Source organism: Panulirus ornatus, chromosome 20, assembly GCF_036320965.1.
Source record: "Panulirus ornatus isolate Po-2019 chromosome 20, ASM3632096v1, whole genome shotgun sequence".
Lineage (NCBI taxonomy): Eukaryota > Metazoa > Arthropoda > Malacostraca > Decapoda > Palinuridae > Panulirus > Panulirus ornatus.
The window spans coordinates 68,222,299-68,245,969 of NC_092243.1; the positions used below are offsets into that span (position 1 = coordinate 68,222,299).

Sequence of the window (23,671 nt, forward strand, 5' to 3'; positions counted from 1 at the left end):
AAATCCTGTTTAGATGCTGAAATTTCTTTTCTTAGATTCTAAACAATTAATCCATTTATGCAAAGGTTTGATATGTCCTTGTATGGAGTACTGCTTTCACATCTGGGGTGGCTCTACCTCTGCATCCTTACATCACAGAGATGAGTTGAAAGCAGTGTGACTTATCAACTCTCCTAGGTTAACTTCAAAGTTTGGCTCACTTGTCCTATGCCACAATGTCTCTTTGCTTTCCCTCTTCTATGGGTATTACTTTGGTGTTTGCTCCTGAGAGCTGGCTCCTTGTGTGCCCCCACCACCAGCTAGACCACATAATACTCAGCAAACTTGTGTCATGTAACTACTGTGTGGCCAATAGCAACTCAAGGGTGGGCTGTTTTGATAAGTTTCTTTTCCTACACCTTGAAGCTTTGGAACTCTATAACCTCTCATGTCTTTCCCAATAACTATAACCTCTCACTTCTTAAAAAACAGGCTCTTCATTTCCTCCAAAATTTGTAAATACTTTTGCTCATCTCTTCTTTTTCCCTTTCATTAACCCCTTTATATTTCAATTAAGGCCCAACCTTGATGTGGACTTTTGTCCATGACTAGAGCTTCCAACATAAAAAAAAATAATCAAATAACAATTTCAATTGAGAAGAGAGTGTTTTCTGGCAGTACTTACTTCACAGACACTACTAATTAGGGATGGAAGCATGGCTTAGATCGTCTGGTAGTTTACCAGTTGTGACAAAGGATATGGGGTAAGAGAGAGGTGCAGTGGTGAGAAGAGTATGTCTGAATGCTGAAAAGTTATGCTGAAATGGCATGGACACATGGAGAGGATGAGTGAGAACAGGCTGGCTAAGAAGGTCTATGCATTAGAAATGGAGGGGACAGGGAGAGAAGGTAAACTGAACTGGAGATGGAAGGATGGAATGAAAGATGTTTTGATTGACTGGGGTCTAAACAAGCAGGAGGATGCAAGGGCTGTATGTAAGGGTCCTGGGTCTGTATCGCCAGAATCCCCTTATCCAGGGACTACTGCAACTTTAAAGGTTGCACTACATTCAGCAGCAAGGACAAGATGATTTCCTTTGAAGTGTTGAGTTCTTTGATGAGATTGTACTCTCTTTCATCAACTAATGATGATACAACCTTGCCAAAGGTGACTTTTCACTTGTGGTGTAATCTCAAACAAGCAGAGTCCAATAACAGCTATATATATATGTATTATGGACATTCTTTTAAACAAGACAAAAAATTTTACAGCAGACATTTGCGACACTACACCAGAGTAATAAACCATTGCAGACCTGTTGACTCACATGTCTGGTTACATCAGGGTTGACACCATGGTTCAGCAGGAGACGTACCACCCCCTGGTGGCCCATTTGTGAGGCGATCCAGAGGGGACTGGCACCATCCACACGCCGCACATTAGCCTGCCGGATACATGGAGTTATAGCTCCCATTCCAAAGATACTCTGTAATCTCTCTCAGGCATTGTAGGACACCTAGAAAACTGTTTTTCTTCATATGTCTTATTTCAATGTGTGCAAGTAAATTCTTCTTAACATATGTATGCATGTATTTATAGCAATGCATAACCCATGGGTTTGGGGACCCCAGTTTGCCACATCCACACTTAGTTCCCAAAAAAGATGCATGGCTGTATGCCCCTGATCAATCTCATGTGGATGGAAAGTCTATGCTAATAAACTAATAAAAATAAAGTAATGATTTCTACATCTGTAAAAACATCCCAGGTGTGCATTATGATTCAATCACCCTACAAGAGTCAATTGCACACTTAAGTAAAGATGGTGCTCATACCCTGTAAAAACATCCCAGGTGTGCATTATGATTCAATCACCCTACAAGAGTCAATTGCACACTTAAGTAAAGATTGTGCTCATACCCGCACAATATTCTTCCCTCCTATCAATACAGAATTCTCTATAATTATCTGATTCTTCTCTAGATAATACATGTTTACGTTTAAAGTTTATAAAGAGAACAGTTCAGTAGCAATTAGAGGATGTTTTAATTTTCTATCATCTTCTAGTGTATAGGTATGAATGTGACTAACCTTAGCACCAGCAGCCAGGAGGGTGCGCACCACACTGGTGTGGCCATTCTGAGCCGCCACAAAGACCGCCGTGGCTCTATCTTTCATGGCACTATGTGGGTCAGCCCCTCGCTGTAGCAGCTCCATCACCACATCCATGTGGCCACACTGGGCTGCCACTATCAGTGCTGTCCCTCCATCCTGACCACAAGCAACACACACTAACTTACTACACAGTATGTGGTCACTAACCTGAACTTCCTCTCTTTTGACATATATTTTTTTCAGTATTACAATAAATCAAGTAAATACAACAGAAAAATTTAGATACAAAATTCCATATGAGACAGAGACAAGTAACAAGAAAAACAAGGATATATTGTACATGAACTCTATTCACCTTTTTTAAGTGTAGATATTCAACATATTACCTGTAATGTTCTATCTACTTGAGTATCAATACAAAGAATAATTTCAGCAACACCAAATGTTAAGATAACTTACAAATAACATTAAAACTAACTCCAGGCAAGTATCATGTTTTTGAGGTGAAAAATACAGCAAACAAGGGTGATGTTGTACTACCTTAGAGGCTTGGTTGATCTTGCAGCCTTGGTCCAGCAGCAGCATCACAATGTCCAGGAATCCACTCTGGGCAGCAAAGAACAAAGCCCCTGTTCCAGTCTGAGGAAAGAACTCAGTCTTACTCAAAAGCTCATTACATGCAGCACATATAATTCTTTGCCACTCTGTCTTACACCTACTGATTTTGTATCAAAATATCTGGACCTTTTATACCCATATATGTCATTAATGTAACATTCCAGCTGTGTATCCACGAGCTACAAAAACCTTAATGAAATAAATTTAGTCATCACTAATTTACTAAACCAATAATAAGCTTTCTTATTGACTGCAGTCTATTTAAAAGACATAAAACAAATTAATACTGGTATTTCTTGCAATCCCTGAGATTTCCTGATCATTCTACACATCACAAAATAATGATAACAATATGAATATAGTTTGTGGGCATTATCATTCATGTGTCACAAAGATTTATGATTGGACTTTTGATCATGTACAGCCTTAATGAAATTTCTCCATATGTGCTACATATGTGTGCAAACACACTTGACAAACTAATTGAAATGTTGCTCAAGATGTCACTGGAAAAAGTAAAGTGCTAGGGGGTGGATTAAGGCAAACATCACCTATCTATAAGAGGGGAGACTGGGAGGAGGTGCAAAACAACAGACTAATCTCCTTAATGAGTGTGGTTTGTAAGGAAATGGAAAAGGTGATCATACAGCATATAGATGATTTCATCAGAGAAACTATCAAAGTGAAAGACAACATAGTCTCAGGGAAAGGAGAGTGTGCATAATAAACCTATTAGATTTCTACAAGAGAATGAGCTCTGTTTTAGATATAGGAGAAGGCTGGATCTAAACTGCGGAGATCATTAGACATTGTCCCATGAGAGAAGACAGTAAAGAAGCTTAATCCTCAGCCAAGAATAAGGGTGAGAGTACTTTGACCAACTGTAGATTATTCTAGGGCAAGAGAACAGAAGACACATGTCAGGGGAGCCATCTCAAAAGGAGCTGAGGTCACAAGTGGTATTCCACAGGCATCTGTCCTTGGACCACTGCCTGTCGAGATCTATCTAAACGATTTGCCACAAAACTTGGACTACAACCTGGATATATTTGCATATGATGCCAATGTCATGAGAAAAGCTAAAGAGTGAAAAGGGTACCATCAACTTATAAGAAGACCTTTATAAACTCGAACTTTGGTCTAATGCATGAATGAAGAAATTCAACCCATATAAATGTAAAGTTATGAGGCTGGGATAGCAAAAGAATGCCTCAATATGAATATCACCAAGCAGGAAAAAGTTCCAGGAATATGCTTGTGAGAGGGACTTAGAAGGTGAAATCGTCCCTCACCTGTTGCCAGAGTCTCATATTAGAAGAGTAAAAGAGACCCTGTTTATTGTTCCCTCATCTGCATAGATGGGCATTAGTGTGTGAGCGTGTTACTTGGCTATGGTCACTGCCGATGGTGTGCATTCTTTACTAAGCTAAGATCACTGCAGATGGTGTGTGTCCCTTTATGAAGCTATGATCACTGCAGATGGTGTGTAACCTTTACTAAGCTAAGATCACTGCAGACGGTGTGTGTCCTTCCTTTAATAAGCTATGATCACTGCAGATGGTGGTTCCTTTACTAAACTGTGATCACTGCAGATGGTGTGTGTCCTTCCTTTACCAAGCTATGATCATTGCAGATGGTGTTCCTTTACTAAATTATGATCACTGCAAATGGTGTGTGTCCTTCCTTTACTAAGCTATGATCATTGCAGATGGTGAGTGCCTTTACTAAGCTATGATCACTGCAGATGGTGTGTGTCCTTCCCTTACTAAGCTATGATCACTGCAGATGGTGTGTATCCCTTACTAAGACAACTACAGGATGGTGTGTGTCCTTTACTAAGCTATGATCACTGCAGATGGTGTGTGTCCTTTACTGAACAATCATCACCGAGGATGATGTAAACATTCATCTGCCACCTTGGCTACTTCATACTTGAATAAAACACACACTTTAACCCACAATATAATATCCCTTGAGGATTATCACGCACGTAGACCATGGATGAACAATAAACACAGACTCACATGTCTGGTGGCATTGGGCTCGGCACCTTGATCCAGCAACTCCTTGACCAGGTTAACATGACCATTGGCAGCAGCCAGTATCAGAGGTGTCGTCCCGTCCTGCAAAGAAATGTCTTCAATGAATTTTCTTTTTTTTTCTGGGAGTTTCATATAATCACTCATAACTCACGTTAATTGTCTGTGACATGATGACCTACCCACCCAGCACAAGCTTACGCATTATATACACCACAGATGCCTTTAGGATGAACCAGAAGAGGAAACTTTTTTTTTTCAGTTTTGTGACTGGGTTATGGGGGACTGTGTGCCACAAGGTTAATGGAGACAAGGGGACGGTCGGCCCTGGTGGAGGAATCTAGCCCCAGATAACTATGTGGTGTATATTACCTCTCATAACAGGGAATATCTCCATGAAAGCAATCATCCATAGCCATCTTTACGCAACAACATAACACTTACAAAATGCCAAGCTAGACAACCTTTCCTTCCCCAGATCTCTAACAATGGAGTGACAGTACTAATTCAGGGTCAGTGTATAACGACTCTGGCCCTTAAACATAGAAAAAAAAACCCTTGTCTCCATTCTCAACTTTCATCCACTCTCGGTTTCACAGTACACAACACTAAAATACACCTAATAGAGAATCTACAGATCTACAAATACAAGCATACATAAAACAATTCTACATATCATATATCCTCAACATATACCACACTAATTAAAAACTATCAGGTCGTTTTCACAGAGGGGGAAAAAAAATGGTAATTATCTTGTGGAAAGTTGACAAGGACATCTTGCGAAATTAATTCACTGAGTCTTCTCCAAATCAGGATCCCAGTAGAGAAGGTATTGTAACAGGACAAAAGGCACGTCGCCAGTGTTATACCACAAAAAGAAATCCCAGTTAGCCAGTCTGCTCGAGCAGCCTCAAGTTAAGGGGCGGAGTGTCGTAACTTGCCCTCACACATCACCCCCAGCAGTGCAGACAACGGAGGTCACTTCCAGCAAACCTACCTCTCCCCCCGGCCTTAAGTCAGTCAGGCACCTACCATGTTTGATGGCGCCTTGCAATGTATGGTTCATATCACCACACAGGCCACAGTGTTGACCAGTGCTGTAGTGATGCATCATATGAATGAACCAGACACTCACGTGACCCCTAGTGTTGACTCACCCGAGCTGTAGTGATGCATTATATGAATGAACCAGACACTCACGTGACCCCTAGTGTTGACCAGTGCTGTAGTGATGCATTATATGAATGAACCAGACACTCACGTGACTCCTAGTGTTGACCAGTGCTGTAGTGATGCATTATATGAATGAACCAGACACTCACGTGACTCCTAGTGTTGACCAGTGCTGTAGTGATGCATTATATGAATGAACCAGACACTCACGTGACCCCCAGCGTTGACCAGTGTTGTAGTGATGCATTATATGAATGAACCAGACACTCACGTGACCCCTAGTGTTGACCAGTGCTGTAGTGATGCATTATATGAATGAACCAGACACTCACACGTGACCCCTAGTGTTGACCAGTGCTGTAGTGATGCATTATATGAATGAACCAGACACTCACGTGACCCCCAGTGTGGGGGATGACAAAGACAGCCACCTCCCCTTCAGTCATTATGCACTGCATTTGCCCCTGAACTTCACGTTCCCGTACAAGTAACTGTGACCTCGATGTGTTATCCGTGTTTCTGAACCTCTCTCTCTCTCTCTCTCTCTCTCTCTCTCTCTCTCTCTCTCTCTCTCTCTCTCTCTCTCTCTCTCATGCTTCGACCTTGTGGTCTTTCACTAGATCTCCTCCTATCTTGGTCTCCGATCTTATTGCTAAGTCTGTGGAAGCGATGCTGAAATAATAAAAATTCCCCCAAGGGCACTTGCTTGCTTCCCTGGTACACGGAACCTCTACGTTATCTTTTAAACCCACTTCACTCCAATCGTTCTCTCTGCTCCTCCTCTCCACAAACTCCTTCAGCTTCACCGAACATACCACCGGGGTATACTGAGGGGTTTTCTGAAGGCTTATGTAACCTACTTGAACTCCTCCTGCAAAGATTCCCGGCCAGCATATCCACACAGGCCCTTGAGAAGAAACCCTCGCACAAACGCCTGGGTCATTCAGTTTAGTGTTACGTCTGCTGAGGGTGAGGGGGGGAAAGAGACGTGTGTGTAGAGGATGCTGAAGTGTGAGGTAGGCATACACTTTTTATTTCCACTTTAGGGAGTTATGGTTGGTAATGATGCGGTGTTGGCGGGAAAGGGGGTGTTTGGCTGATTAAAAGAAGGAAGTGTCGAGCGCGTTGAGGTGGAATATACAATTCCACAATTCTTCGTGTCATTGTTTACGTGTTGAACATCTTTAATGGCTAAGGAGCCAGTGATGGTTCCGAGTGCTCGTATTTTTGTGCCTTTTCCGGCAGCTTTGTTATATCTGCTTTTGAGGTGGGTGGACGACCAGGCAGGTGGAGCTACATTTAGAGTGGAAGACCAGGCAGATGGAGCTACATTTAGAGTGGAAGACCACAGGCAGATGGAGGTACATTTAGAGTGGATAGACCAGGCAGATGGAGCTACATTTAGAGTGGAAGACCAGGCAGGTGGAGGTACATTTAGAGTGGAAGACCACAGGCAGATGGAGCTACATTTAGAGTGGATAGACCAGGCAGATGGAGCTACATTTAGAGTGGAAGACCAGGCAGATGGAGGTACATTTAGAGTGGAAGACCAGGCAGGTGGAGCTACATTTAGAGTGGAAGACCAGGCAGGTGGAGCTACATTTAGAGTGGAAGACCACAGGCAGATGGAGATACATTTAGAGTGGAAGACCAGGCAGATGGAGGTACATTTAGAGTGGAAGACCAGGCAGGTGGAGCTACATTTAGAGTGGAAGACCAGGCAGATGGAGATACATTTAGAGTGGAAGACCAGGCAGATGGAGCTACATTTAGAGTGGAAGACCAGGCAGGTGGAGTTACATTTAGAGTGGAAGACCAGGCAGATGGAGCTACATTTAAAGTGGAAGACCAGGCAGGTGGAGCTACATTTAGAGTGGAAGACCAGGCAGATGGAGATACATTTAGAGTGGAAGACCAGGCAGATGGAGATACATTTAGAGAGGACGACCAGGCAAATGGAGCTACATTTAGAGTGAAAGACCAGGCAGATGGAGCTACATTTAGAGTGGAAGACCAGGCAGATGGAGATACATTTAGAGTGGATAGGATGAATCTTTTCTTGTCCAAATCTGATGCCAGTTAATGTTCTGGGGGTTTAATATTAAGTATGACTGTTGTTTTTGCATTGATGTTATTGGTGAAGGGGGGACAGATGTCTTTTGAATGTCGTACATATGTGATGCCTAGAATGGTAGGTGTTTGGTTCAGTGGGAGTGAATGTCCATTCGAGGTGACTAGAGGATGTGAACTGGGCTGTGGTGATGCAGACATTCTGTCTTGGATGAGATAGTGTTCCAATAATATATTGTGGTGCTGGATGTTTACTGTTGCCACTGTGACGTCAACATATTAGAGAACCTTGTTGTGGGTTTTGCTGGAGGTAACTGGAAATCGTGGACGAAGCGACTGAAGAGGGTTGGGGAAAGAACTGCTCCTTGGAGAACTCCATAGCAGAGCTTACAGACTCTGGCTGACTATGAAGTTAGTCACCATTTTCTGTGTATAGATGTGGAAGGAAGTGGAGGGGGCATCTGGTTACCACACATTATGCAAGACAACTTTAGAGTGCATGAAAACGAATGGGGCCTTTCTTCGCCTGTTCATGGCGTTGCCACAATAACGCGGGAAACAGCGAAAAAAATGAAAATGAAACACGATAAGTTCCCAAGTGCACTTTCGTGTAATAATCACATCACCAGGGGAGACACAAGAGAGAAATATAACAGTCAGTTGATATACAACAAAGAGACGTAGCTAGGACGCCATTTGGTAAACAAGTGATTGTCCAAGACAGACAACAAGCGTATCATAAACATATTATGTGATGTGGACAAGAAGGTGAACTGTTTACGAATTTTATCAACAATAAAGTTATCCAATATGTACAGGCCATCACTAATACTAAGACGGCGTCCTAGCTACGTCTCTTCGTTGTGTATCAACTGACTGTTATATTTCTTGTGTCTCCCCTGATGTGATTATTACACGAAAGTGCACTTGGGAACTTATCGTGTTTCATTTTCCCCGTGGACTCATGGAAATATACTTGATCACGCGCAAAATTGTGATCCTTTCCAATATATATATATATATATATATATATATATATATATATATATATATATATATATATATATATATGAAATATTGTTCAGCAGAAATATATAAACATTTCACACACCAGACTCAGATTATCCTAGAGTCCATTTCGGCTCAACGATCCCAGGAATTTGGCGCCAACCGGAATAATTTGGATTTGCATACAGTATGTAGCATGTGACATGAAACTTATGGGAAGTTTGTGACGGTGAAATTAAATCGTACCTGAATGATCAAATGTTTAATTTTCACCGCGCAAAATAAGGGTGATTTCAGAAAACTATTTCATATGGCTTTACTATGGCGTGTAGGTAAAGCTATGGAGAAAATATGACGGCTACAATTGCGTCACTAATTGATAGTATGGCAATTCCACCAAGTATGAACATCGCTCCAACCTAACCTAACCTAAACCTAACCTAATCTAGTCTAAACCTAACCTATTATTTAACTAGGGGAGCTGCGAGTATAGCATGTCTGGTATGCGTAACATGTTTACGCAAAACCAGCAGCGGTAGGTAAAGATAGGTCAGGTCAGGTTGGAGCTGTTACAATCCTGTGTGATATGAACACGTTCACGGCGACCTGTGTAGGTTCTGTCCGCGCGCGCACCGTACACAGAGACTCTTTTTAAGAAAATACGGACAAAATAAGAAATCAGGTACAAGTAGCCTACTGGTGATAATAAACTAGGTAATAAAGGATAACAGCAATTTACAATTACAGTAATAAACACTATAGAGATATAATAACGAAGATAGATAAACAGTAGTAACTTAGCACTGGTCTGAACTCACCCTGTCGGCGCAGTCAACATGGACGCGGCCAGTGTCCAGCACGCGAACGGCCTCCTCCACCTCGCCCTTGACGGCGGCCGCGTGCAGCCGCTGGTCCAGCCTCGTGCACACCTGCGGCGGGACACACACACACATTACTCTTTATTTACTGGCCATGGCGGTTATCCAGCTAGGGGCTGTAGATAACTCTTTAACACAATTACCAGGCAAGGTTTATTCTGTGAAACCTCTTTCTCCATTCTCCAAAAAATAGAAAAAAATAAAACTACTATTAAAACCTCTTTCTCCATTCTCCAAAAAATAGAAAAAAAATTAAAACATCTCTATTAGAGTTTGTAGGAAATACACAGACTGATAAATATTGGCATACATATTAGAAAATATTAATGGAAATATAAGGGTAATGTGAATAGAGAGATGCTGGTAATACACAATACAATTTATTCCATGATGCATGATAAATGCCAACCAAACATGGAGGACATGTCACTTCCCTTTCAGTAAAAAAAAAAAGAAAAAAAATAGGTAATAAATTGTAGTATGATGGTATTGGTTCAGTCAGGGGAAACAAACCTAAGAAACCAAAAGGGATATTCAGTCACCCCCCCCCCCCCCCAGCGATACACGTATGTTACTACGTTCGTAAAGGAAGCCAATAATCATGGATGGCAGACCTAGTCTTCCACTACACGTTCTCTTAGGAAAAAAAAATAACCCATGCATGGCGCCTGTTGCACAATGATATACTGTATTCTACTGTCATTTTTCTCAGTAAAAAAGGAATAATGGAAATATCCACCGCGACGTTTCAATTTATCATTAAAAATTTCCTTTGTCTGGCATAACTTTTCGTACGTGCTGGTAATCCTGAAAGAACCGTATTCGCAGCGCGCGCGCGCTACGCCTGGAAGATCCCCCCCCCCCCCCCACACGCCTTCACCCCGCTCAGCCCCGCTATTGTGTATCTCTATTGTGCCGGCGACATATGAATCATAATTCATCATACATCACCTCCTTTTCTATTTTTACCCAAAATTCTCCCAGACACACACAACATTTAAAATATATCACAGAGGGGGAGGAGGAGAGGTGAGGGGGGGGTCACTACACAATGAGAACTTCGTACATAAAGTTAAACATATCCCTAAAAGATTCACAGGCAAGAAAAGTGGCGTATCGTTTTTTTTTTCCCTTCTCTAGTGTAAAGCTGATGAAGCTCAGTTCCAGGTAACTTATAATTATACTAATAATGATTGATATCAAGGGTTCAGGACATCATCGGAGCGCCCATGTACAAAAGCGACCGTTAAAATCGGCGCCATTCTTGGGGCGGAAGGGCTGCCCGCCCAGCCCTGGCAGCCTTCCGGAAAATGTCGGATATAAATGACATCACGTTCCCCCACCAGATGAGGCAACCTCGGGGGTCTTGCCCCGTGTGTGTGTGTGTGTGCACACAGCCAACATGCACGGCGGCGGAAGCAGCACTTGTGTGGTGTCTCTGGCAAGGTGGGGGAGGGAAAAAGCAAGGGCTTGATGGTACGATTTGAGAAGGGAGGGATGCGGCTCAGCTGTTCAGAAAACGACTTCCGGGGAAGGTGGAGGAGAGAGAGAGAGAGAGAGAGAGAGAGAGAGAGAGAGAGAGAGAGAGAGAGAGAGAGAGAGAGAGAGAGAGAGAGAGAGAGAGAGAGAGGCTAGGACGACGGGAGGAAGGGAAGGAACAATGTAGACAGGTTAAAGAGAGCGAATTTCTAGGAGGGAGAAAGCGTCTCAAGGACAGAAGAAAACGACATCAGAAAACGGAAGCCATGAATATTATCCCCAGAGAATTTCCACAGAGTAATGAGATAGGGGAAAAAAAAAGGACTGAGTTGACTATTAATATTAAATAAACAAAAAAGTGTAAACCAGGATATGATGGACCAGTGTCTGTATCTTACTGATGAACTGGTAAATACTTTAAATAAATAAGGAACAAAATATGAGCCAAGTGATCTTTCCTGCTTGCATGATGAGTGTGAGTGACGTGGGCGGGGGTGGTGTCGCGTACCACCACCACAGGTCACCCTCAGACAACCATCTTGAGTCTTCCACTACCACCACGCCCTGCCACTACACCACCACCACCACGCCCTGCCACTACGCCACCCCCTGCCACCACGTCCTGCCACAACACCACTACCACCACGCCCTGCCACTACACCACGTCCTGCCACTACACTACTACCACTACGCCCTGCCACTACACTACTACCACTACGTCCTGCCACTACACCACTACCATCATGCCTAGCCACTACACCACTACCATCACGCCGTGCCACTACTCCATACCACTACGCCCTGCCACTACACCACTACCACCACGCCCTGCCACTACACTACTACCACCACGCCCTGTCACTACACCACTATCACCACGCCCTGCCACTACACTACTACCAACACGCCCTACCACTACACCACTACCACCACGCCCTACCACTACACCACTACCACCACGCCCTGCCACTACACCACGCCCTACCACTATACCCACCACTACGTCCTGCCACAACACCACTGCCACTACAGCAGCCACGCCCTGCCACTACACCCTTGCCATTTTACAGCCATCCGGACTAAACCAATTCCAAAAGGCCTGGAAGAAGATAAAAACAATCGTAAACAAATTTCCCCAGCGCGGCGCTGGGGTTAACATAATACCCCAGGATATGATTATGGATGATAACATGATGACGATGCACCAGGAACACTGCAGACTCCCGGGACACACACACACACACACACACACACACACACACACACACACACATCACCAGCCCTGTTGACTGAACAGATCAACAGGAAATCATCGCAAGGAGAGAGAACAGGTCTTTGGCCAGTCTGTACGGATCCTGGCATCTGCTGTAGAGGCAAGAACTACAGATGGTGAAAGCCATGACTGTCCCTTACTGAACTTACGTACCCTCCAGTAAACACTGACACACAGACAGACGCATAAACACAAACACAGACACAAACACAACACACACACACACACACACACACACACACCTCGTCTAGCTCAAGCTACAGAGGGTTACAGAATACAGCCCTACGTGGCGAACATTAAAGAGCAACACTGCCGACTACAGCTTAACAAACCCCCCCTTGGTACATTGTTAGCCATAAGAGCAGCAGTACACAGACACTATGGCAGAGAACTTAGAACAGGACGATGAGGCAAAGTCTAGACATATACCAAACCTGGCCAGCAGTACACACATGGGACACTACACAGGGTTACCACAGAGTCTCGATGTTCTAAGTATTATGAATATTGTTTACTTTAGCTGAGGTAATTATTTCCTTTCCCAAACGCGAAGGAAAATAACGGCATTACATACACACTCTGAAGTCTGCTGGAGGAATTATGGAAATGAGGCTTCAAAAACACGCTGGTAGAAGAACACACCTACACACACATCAGTCTTCTCTTCCACTTCACTGCCCCTTCCCCTGTCCCACCTCTTCTCCCTCTCCCTCTCATCACAACATGAAAAAATAGAAAAAAACTAGACCGGACGGACGGTATCTGCTACACCCGACACTCCGTCAGCACCCGCCTACACCCACAGTCCGCCCACTCCACTCACAGCCCGCCCACTCCACTCACAGCCCGCTCCCTCCATCCACTATCCGCGCCCTCCGCTAACACGACACCACCTCTGCCCACGTCTCTACAAATTACCTCGATTACCACAACACGGGAATGCACCAACCACCACACTTCACTACACCAGAAAAAGAGAATGTTGAACACGAGGACACAGCTGGAATTTATGCAAGTGCAGCGTACGAGGGAACGTGGAAGAGTGTACAGAGGGAAGTGGGGGGAGTGTACAAAATGAGGTGAGGTAGTGTACAAAATGAGGTGGGATAGTGTACAGAGGAACGTAGGAAAGTATACAGAGAGACGTAAGGAAGCTTACAGAGGGACGTGGGGAAGTGTACAGAGGAACGTGGTGAAATGCACAATGGAACGCGGGGAAACACTGCTGCAGCCCGAGAGCTGTGGATCCGTGGAACAAGCTAAGCCAGGACCGAGTAATGGCCACTATGCCGCGGGCGAATCCATATAAAATCACGACAATATACAGGGATGGGAGGCGGGTGCTCCCACGAGTGTAGAGCCCCACCACCACTGTACACTGCCACACTCTGGAACCTGATATCAACATGGTTGACACTTGATGGTTCTATCACGAAAACAAGAACTTCGGCATAGCTGTGAGTGCGAGGAATGTGTAGGCTAGGTTACGAATATTGAACTTATAACTAGGAAAAGTGCGAGGCTTGGAATGTGGTGTAGACGAGGCTACGAATATTAAACATAAAACTAGGAAAAGTGCGAAGCTTGGGACGTGGTGTTGGCGAGGCTACGAATATTGAACATATAACTAGGAAAAGTGCGAAGCTTGGGACGTGGTGTAGACGAGGCTACGAATATTGAACATATAACTAGGAAAAGTGCGAGGCTTGGAGTGTGGTGTAGACCTGGCTACGAATATTAAACATATAACTAAGAAAACATATGATTAGAAGATTTCGTTGTTATACTTTTATATAAGATTATCTAAAATCTACCAGTCTAAACCCCCGTCTGTCACTTAAATTAATCAATGTCACCTTTAAATACACCAAACTGACCCTTAAATCAACAATTCCCTCCGTTAAATCCTCGGGTTTAACCTTATTTTCCGCCCGCCTTACCCTTATTTCCACCAGTCTCAACAACATTAATCCCGTCAGTGTGATACACCAGCCTAACCATGAAATCCAACAGTCTTACCTTTAACTCATATGTAACCCTTAATCCAAACAATCTAACCCTTAAATCCCTTAAATCCACTAGTCTGACCCATAAACCCATCTTGAACCTTTAAATCCATTAGTCTGGCCTATAAACCCAAGTCGAACCCTTAAATCCACTAATCTGATCTGCGAGATACAGTCCACATGAGGACATACGCATGTAGACACGCGGGCGGCGGCCAGAGGCGGAACACAACACGGTCCTCGAGTCCCCACCGCCTCCTAGGAGACCAACCAGCCGTCCAGGTAATATTCCCACCTGTCACAGCGTCGCCACATTTACATACAGACAGCCACACACCTCCTCACACTCACCAGTCCAGCGCCAGGAAGGACAAACGACCTCGGGAACCCACGATGGTAAGGGCCAACGGGCGAGAAACATCTTTGTTTACAAAGAGACTCAGTACCACTGAAATGAGCTGTGCCAGGAGACCCAGCACCACTGAAGTTTAGGTTTCTATGGCACCTAGTGCCACTGAACGGGTGTTGCCAGGACCCAGTACCACTGAAATGCTTTTCTTAGGACATCTGATATATATATATATCTTTCTTTCTTTCATACTATTCGCCATTTCCCGCATTAGCGAGGTAGCGTTGAGAACAGAGGACTGGGCCCTTGAGGGAATATCCTCACCTGGGCCCCTTCTCTGTTCCCTCTTTTGGAAAATTAAAAAAAAAGTGAGAGGGGAGGATTTCCAGCCCCCCGCTCCCTCCCCTTTTAGTCGCCTTCTACGACACGCAGGGAATACGTGGGAATATATATATATATATATATATATATATATATATATATATATATATATATATATATATATATATATATATATAAGTCGAGAACATTATCTCGGAAAGCAAAAATGGGTATGTTTGAAGGAATAGTGGTTCCAACAATGTTGTATGGTTGCGAGGCGTGGGCTATGGATAGAGTTGTGCGCAGGAGGATGGATGTGCTGGAAATGAGATGTTTGAGGACAATGTGTGGTGTGAGGTGGTTTGATCGAGTGAGTAACGTAAGGGTAAGAGAGATGTGTGGAAATAAAAAGAGCGTGGTTGAGAGAGCAGAAGAGGGTGTTTTGAAGTGGTTTGGGCACATGGAGAGGATGAGTGAGGAAAGATTGACCAAGAGGATATATGTGTCGGAGGTGGAGGGATCAAGGAGAAGAGGGAGACCAAATTGGAGGTGGAAAGATGGAGTGAAAAAGATTTTGTGTGATCGGGGCCTGAACATGCAGGAGGGTGAAAGGAGGGCAAGGAATAGAGTGAATTGGAGCGATGTGGTATACCGGGGTTGACGTGCTGTCAGTGGATTGAATCAAGGCATGTGAAGCGTCTGGGGTAAGCTATGGAAAGCTGTGTAGGTATGTATATTTGCGTGTGTGGACGTATGTATATACATGTGTATAGGGGGGGTTGGGCCATTTCTTTCGTCTGTTTCCTTGCGCTACCTCGCAAACGCGGGAGACAGCGACAAAGTATAATAATATAATAAATATATATATATATATATATATATATATATATATATATATATATATATATATATATATATATATATATATATATCCCTGGGGATAGGGGAGAAAGAATACCTCCCACGTATTCCCTGCGTGTCGTAGAAGGCGAGTAAAAGGGGAGGGAGCGGGGGGCTGGAAATCCTCCCCTCATTTTTTTTTTTTTAATTTTCCAAAAAAAGTAACAGAGAAGGGGGCCAGGTGAGGATATTCCCTCAAAGGCCCAGTTCTCTTTTCTTAACGCTACCTCGCTAACGCGGGAAATGGCGAATAGTTTGAAAGAAAAGAGAGAATATATATATATATATATATATATATATATATATATATATATATATATATATATATATATATATATATATACACCAACCTCTTCTATAGTGTTCCCTGCAGCTTCAAGTGTGTGCTTTGCTTCGTCAACTGAGCACGAGAGAGCCTCGCCAGAGGTTCCTCCTCCTCACTCGCATGTATAACACAAATGAGACGAGCCAGCACTGGGTCACTCAGGCGCCCGAGACACCTCACCTCGCTTAACCAAACGCTGGTTATGAGGAAGGACAGGAGGTGGAGGAGGAGCAGCTGGTGGTAGTGAGGGAGGTTAGAGACAGCTGGTGGTGAGGGGTTGGGACAGCTGGTAGTGACAGCTGGTAGTGACGAGTAGGGACAGCTGGTAGTGAAAGGGGGTAGAGACAGCTGGTAGTGAGGCGTAGGGACAGCTGGTAGTGAGGAGTTGGGGCAGCTGGTGGTGGTAAGGGAGAGGCCAGCTGACGCAAGACTATGATTATCACTAACGGGACGCATCGCAAGGACCTGCGTCACTCGTGCGGATATTCGAAAATTTCACGATCAAACTGCAATGGTTATGTCCTACTCTCGTCCGCATGCGTCTACATCATGACTACAGCCACTTGAACCAACACACAGACAGACAGACAGTGTAGACATGGAGAAACGACGTGGGTGAACCACCGCCAACTTCACGCCAACTCTACATCATAAGCTGTTGACCAGCCAATACAAGTCTGGAATATGTATTCACGTCTGGACTAAGATGCTGAAGTGTTGCTACAGGTTGGAGGGGTGGAGCCACGCAACACTTGAAAACTAAATAATAATAATAATAATAATAATAATAATAATAATAATAATAATAATAATAATAATAAACAATAACAATAATAATGATGATGATAATAATAAAACAACAATAATAATAATATTAATAATAATAATAATAATAATAATAATAATAATAATAACAATAATAATAATAATAATAATAATGATAATAGCTTTTTCTTATGTTAGCTGAAGATAAGGCGTTAGGGGAGAAAGAATACTTCCACGTATTCCCTGCGTGTCGTAGAAGGCGACTAAAAGGGAAGGGAGCGGGTGGCTGGAAATCATTATTACTATTATCATCATCATTATCAATATCATTGTTATCATTATTATTATTATTATTATCATTATCATTATTATTATTATTATTATTATTATTATCATTATCATTATTATTATATTATTATTATTATTATTATTATTATTACTATTATTAGTAGCATTATTATAATTATAATTATTATTATTATTATTATTATCATTATTATTATTATTATTACAGCAATAATGACCAATAATGTCAGTACGTGACAAGAGAGAGGTGTTATGTAACACGATATATTGTGAAGTGTGGAGTCAATACTCGGTCCAGTGGCTCAACCTGGTCATTCCCCGACTAATACAACTCCTTGACACGCGCTGGAACCCCCACCCACCCGCGGGCGCGCGCTCCCGCATGCAACCCTGCCACACACACACACACACACACACACACAAACTCATACACAGACACAGACACACACCCACACACACATACACATACAGACATGGACGCACACCCACACACACATACATATATAGACACAGACACACACACACACAAACTCATACACAGACACAGACACACACCCACACACACATACACATACAGACATGGACGCACACCCACACACACATACATATATAGACACAGACACACACACACATACACATACAAACACACACCCACACAGACAGACACAAACACATACATACACACAGACACACACACACACACACACACACACACACACACACACAGACACGCACACACACACACACACACACACACACACACACATACATATATAGACACAGACACACACACACACACATACACATACAAACATCCACACACACACACACACACACATACATATATAGACATAGACACACACACACACACACACCCACACAGGGGGTCCTCGACCTGCAACCCTAACTTGATGGATGATCTCGACCTGATTCTTGCTCCCCCCTTCTCTTTCCCCCCCTTTCCCCTCGACCTCATTTACCCCCACTCCTCACCCCCTCCCCTCCCTCCCCTCCTGCAGCTGCTGCAGCCCGCGAGGAATTCTGTCGCCACCGAACACGACACCTGGGTGTCAATACACTGACCTTTGACCTGACCCTGTACGAGTACTGTCAGGAGGGGGGAGGGGAGGTCACTCTCTCCCATGCGATCGGGTCGTACCGTCGTGCCCAAGAGCGTCGTAATGGTCGTGTCGTGCCACAGGAGGAACACGTCTCCCGAGAGAGAGAGTGATCCGCATTGCACATACTCTCCTGTACGACACTCTCAGAGCCAGAGGGTGAGACGGCGGCGAGCCGCCAGGGACCACACTGCCAGCCGCATGACGGACCATGATCTTGCCCTTTGATCTTCTAAAGATGCAATTAAAGGGACACGTCCTTCAGCCACAAACAACACAGAACACCAACTTGGGTGACAAATGAGGGACACACACACACACACACGCACACACACAACACACACACACACACATACATACAGCATTGGCTGATGTGTGTGTGTGTGTGTGTGTGTGTGTGTGTGTGTGTGTGTGTGTGTGTGTGTGTGTGTGTGTGTGTGCGTGTGTGTGTGTGTGGGTAATTACCTCCATAAAACTACCAATTTGTACTGTATGGGGAGGGAGGTTTAAACTCGTGGGATGGATGCCACGTCTCTTGAATATTCCCTATCATACAACTTATCAAATCTATATGTTTCAGATCTGCACCATTATCAAATCTATAAGCACCAACCATATCCTCAGTCATCCTATTCCATTCATCCACCACTCGTATATTATGAAAGTATTACTTCACATTATCTTTTTTGAAGAAGTTTCTTATTTTCATGTCCTCTGGTTGTTCTATCCCTACATCTCTCGAAGAACTGTTTACTGGTCTGTTTCTACATCTCTTGAGGAACTGTTTACTGGTCTATCTCTACATCTCTCGAAGAACTGTTCACTGTTTTATCTCTACATCTCTCGAAGAACTGTTCACTGGTCTATCTCTACATCTCTCAAGGAACTGTTCACTGTTTTATCTCTACATCTCTCGAAGAACTGTTCTCTGGTCTGTTTCTACATCTCTCAAGGAACTGTTCACTGGTCTATCTCTACATCTCTCAAGGAACTGTTCACTCGTCTATCTCTACATCTCTCAAGGAACTGTTCACTGGTCTATCTCTACATCTCTCAAGGAACTGTTCACTGTTTTATCTCTACATCTCTCAAGGAACTGTTCTCTGGTCTGTTTCTACATCTCTCAAGGAACTGTTCACTGGTCTATCTCTACATCTCTCAAGGAACTGTTCACTGGTCTATCTCTACATCTCTCAAGGAACTGTTCACTGGTCTATCTCTACATCTCTCAAGGAACTGTTCACTGGTCTATTTCTACATCTTTCGAAGAACTGTTCAGTGGTCTATCTCTACATCTCTCGAAGAACTGTTCACTGGTCTATCTCTACATCTCTCGAAGAACTGTTCACTGGTCTATCTCTACATCTCTCGAAGAACTGTTCACTGGTCTATCTCTACATCTCTCGAAGAACTGTTCACTGGTCTATCTCTACATCTCTCGAAGAACTGTTCACTGGTCTATCTCTACATCTCTCAAGGAACTGTTCACTGTCTACGTCGTCAATCTGTTCTTCTTACACACAGAATCCTGAAGCTTATTTCCTGCTTGATAATAATAACAACATTGAGACCGTCATTCAATTTGATTCATCCTCGTTACATTATATTTTCTTTTGTCTGCACTTCATCCACCATGTATCAGGCCAACTTTGGAGTCTGTTTAGGTCCCCTTGTAAGCAGTTGCAATCCTCCTCGTTTTCCATTTCTCTCACGACCTCTGCATCATCTGCCAACACATTCAGGTACGAGGCCATACCTTCAGGCAAGTGATTCAAGAAGAAGAAGAATCAAATGGTCCCAGAACCGAACCCTGTGGCACTCCGCTCGTCACCACGATCCATTTAGAGAAGGTTCCTCTGCCATGCGTCCTATCTTCTATCCATCCATGGAGTTGTCTGGTGACCCAGCTTCTTAATCAGCCTCCCATGTGGTACAGTGTCAAATGCTTTCTGGCAGCCTAGACACTAAACAGTCCACCCGGTATTCCATTTTGTGGAACACAGAGCTCACACTCTCGTAGAATTCTAATCGGTTAGTTACATGTGTAACTTTCTCTTTTTGAAACAATGGTATCATTCAAGTAATTTCCCCTCTATAGAAAGTCATCCATTTGCTCTTTGATTACGTTTTCCAATTTTCTTGTAGACCACACTCGTCAAGCAGACCGGTGTGTAGTTCAGCGCCAGTTCCCCGCCTCCTCTCTTAAAAAATAGGTACGACGTTTGCTATTTTCCATTCCCATGTCACTTTGCCTTGTAACAGCGACATCTTGAGGTTCAAGAGGTTGATCTAGCGTAACTACACAGATCTAGAACACATATTGTGACATTTTACGTGTATGTGTGTGTGTGTGTGTGTGTGTGTGTGTGTGTGTGTGTGTGTACATAAGAGGTAGAGACACAGCACATATAAACTAGGTTTAAGAGTCGGGGGCAACACGAGTGTAAAACTCTCTTAGCGGAACACACAACGAATAATCACACGTATACATATGTATATTCATACACACACATGCATGTACACGCTCACGAGGACGTAAGTACACACACACACACACACACACACACACACACACACACACACACCTATAAAGCAAAACCAAACAACGTCAAAGTCATGTTTGTGTGGATGATGTGTGAGGGGAGGAGGAGGGAGGCAGGCCAGGCGGGAGGAGGAGGTGGAGCCGTCAGCGGGAGGAGGAGGTGGAGCCGTCAGCGGGAGGAGGAGGTGGAGCCGTCAGTGGGAGGAGGAGGTGGAGCCGTCAGTGGGAGGAGAGGCCTGACCAGCGGTGGGTGTTGCCCCCTGTCATCTGGACGGACGAAAACGGAAGGCGAGTGTTGTAGGTGGGTCGGGAGGGAAGGAGAAGAAGAAGAAGAGGGAGGGGAAGAAGAGGAGGAGGAGGAGGAGGAGGAGGAGGAGGAGGAGGAGGAGGAGGAGGAGAAGGAGGAGGAGGCAAGATGAGGTCTGATTGAATGGTATGGAAGGTAGAGGCTTGGACAGCACCTACATGTGGCGTGTGTGTGTGTGTGTGTGTGTGTGTGTGTGTGTGTGTGTGAGAGAGAGAGAGAGAGAGAGAGAGAGAGAGAGAGAGAGAGAGAGAGAGAGAGAGAGAGAGAGAGAGAGAGAGAGACGCTCTTCACCACAGCAGGGAATGGAGTTAGGGAGGAGAGAGGTGGCGGCCAGAGAGATCTCGAACACCTTCGTCAGGAGTTCAGGGTCGCTGTTAAACGTTATGCAATGTCGTACACACCCTACAGAGTATCGTGGGGAGGTATAGTACAGTACGGTACAGTATAGTGAAGTACAGTACAGTTCAGTATAGTAAAGTACAGTACAGTACGGTATAGTACAGTGCAGTACAGTACAGTACAGCACAGTACAGTACATTACAGTGCAGTACAGTACGTAATAAACACTCTGTCTCCAACCCTGAGTCTGAACCTAACAGGGTCCACACGAATCCCCTCACGAACTGTGATGACAACCTTACACGTAGCAGAGCACGGAGAGCAGCAGCCAGACACGAAACATCAGAGAAAACGCGGAAGAACAACAAAACATATCTATCACATGGAATGGTGAGGAGGCCGGAGGCTACCAGCCGGTACGACTCCCGTTCCACACTGGCAGACATCGAAGCCATCCAGACACTCTGATGGTCTTGGGGTTGCTAATGGGATGCTATGGATAGGGGGAGGACCGTATACGCCTTACCTGACAACACTATAATGGATGAGGAGCACCATATTATGAGTGCCAGAGGATATCCACTTCATATACATGGGGTTCGCGAGGTGTAATCCCTTTATGCAGGGTACGTAATGCCACCCCGCCCCCTTCCTGCCATTAGGCTATAAAAGGAGATGGTTTGGTTATCAAAGAAAAATTATATTCAACTGCTGGAGTGGCCTGGGTATTCCCCTAGACCTTAACCCTAAGTCGAAATAACTGCTGAGAACCTCGTGAAAGTCAAGGTTGCTTCCTGGCAACATCTCATCATTGCCTCGCCTCATTCAGCAGATCAAGACCCTACGGACTCCAAAACATGGACTTCAGGACAGCCCTGCCGGTTCCATGCCTGGACCTCAGCAGAGGGTAGTCTGGGTTAGAGACACGACACAGGACTCAAATGCAATTGTAACATTTTATTTTTGTGGTACTGTGAAGGGGGAGGAGGCATTCCTTTCTTTTTTAGTGGTGGAAAAAAGTTTGTTTCTGCGGCCACAAAAGCAGAGCCGAAGTAATTTGATTTATATAATCCATTTTTGTAAGTCTTTCTTTTTTTGTAACGATAGACTACCGGCTCTTCCCGATGTATTTCAATTAATACTAAAAGATTCCGGCCCTCCAGGCTCCCGTCTGTTCGCTCTTACGAAGGGCAACTACACTCATCCTTACCATTACACACACCTTCATACACCTAGACACCACGCCCTCCCTCACCTTCACCATGCCCTCCTTCACTCTCACCACGCCTGCCCATCCTGATCCCTCACCATCACCATTTCCTCCCTCCCTGGCCACTACACCCTGAACATCGGATGGCATTGTCAAGTGGTACAACCACTCACAACGACCATTCTATATCTTTGTGTACACCCTGAACATCGGATAGCATTGTCAAGTGGTACAACCACTCACAACGACCATTCTATATCTTTGTGTACACCCTGAACATCGGATAGCATTGTCAAGTGGTACAACCACTCACAACGACCATTCTATATCTTTGTGTACACCCTGAACATCGGATAGCATTGTCAAGTGGTACAACCACTCACAACGACCATTCTATATCTTTGTGTCTCCGATATTACCATCGCAGTCTTCCCACTCAACTGTAAGGAATTTTCCGAAACAAATATATTTCATTCAACCCAGCAATTTCTTTCCCGTCGAGGAATATGATGAAGTATTGGCAAGTGTGTAAGAGGGTTAGTCAGTG

The 23,671-nt window shown here is 44.2% G+C and overlaps 1 protein-coding gene across 4 annotated transcripts in view; it reads right to left on the reverse strand.

The window, feature by feature from the left end:
- LOC139756097 (uncharacterized) overlaps positions 1 to 23,671 on the reverse strand; it is a 227,362-nt gene that overhangs the window by 27,163 nt on the left and 176,528 nt on the right. Inside the window, exons 2-6 of one of the 4 annotated variants that reach the window (XM_071675155.1) lie at positions 9,825 to 9,935; positions 4,738 to 4,836; positions 2,636 to 2,734; positions 2,072 to 2,251; positions 1,308 to 1,424 (exon numbers count right to left, since the gene is read on the reverse strand). In XM_071675155.1, the coding sequence (XP_071531256.1) occupies positions 1,308 to 1,424; positions 2,072 to 2,251; positions 2,636 to 2,734; positions 4,738 to 4,836; positions 9,825 to 9,935 (606 nt within the window). Of the gene's footprint in view, positions 1 to 1,295; positions 1,425 to 2,071; positions 2,252 to 2,635; positions 2,735 to 4,737; positions 4,837 to 5,196; positions 5,275 to 5,787; positions 5,880 to 9,824; positions 9,936 to 23,671 lie in introns of those variants that run through there. The other 3 variants (XM_071675154.1, XM_071675156.1, XM_071675157.1) reach the window with 3 other exon arrangements.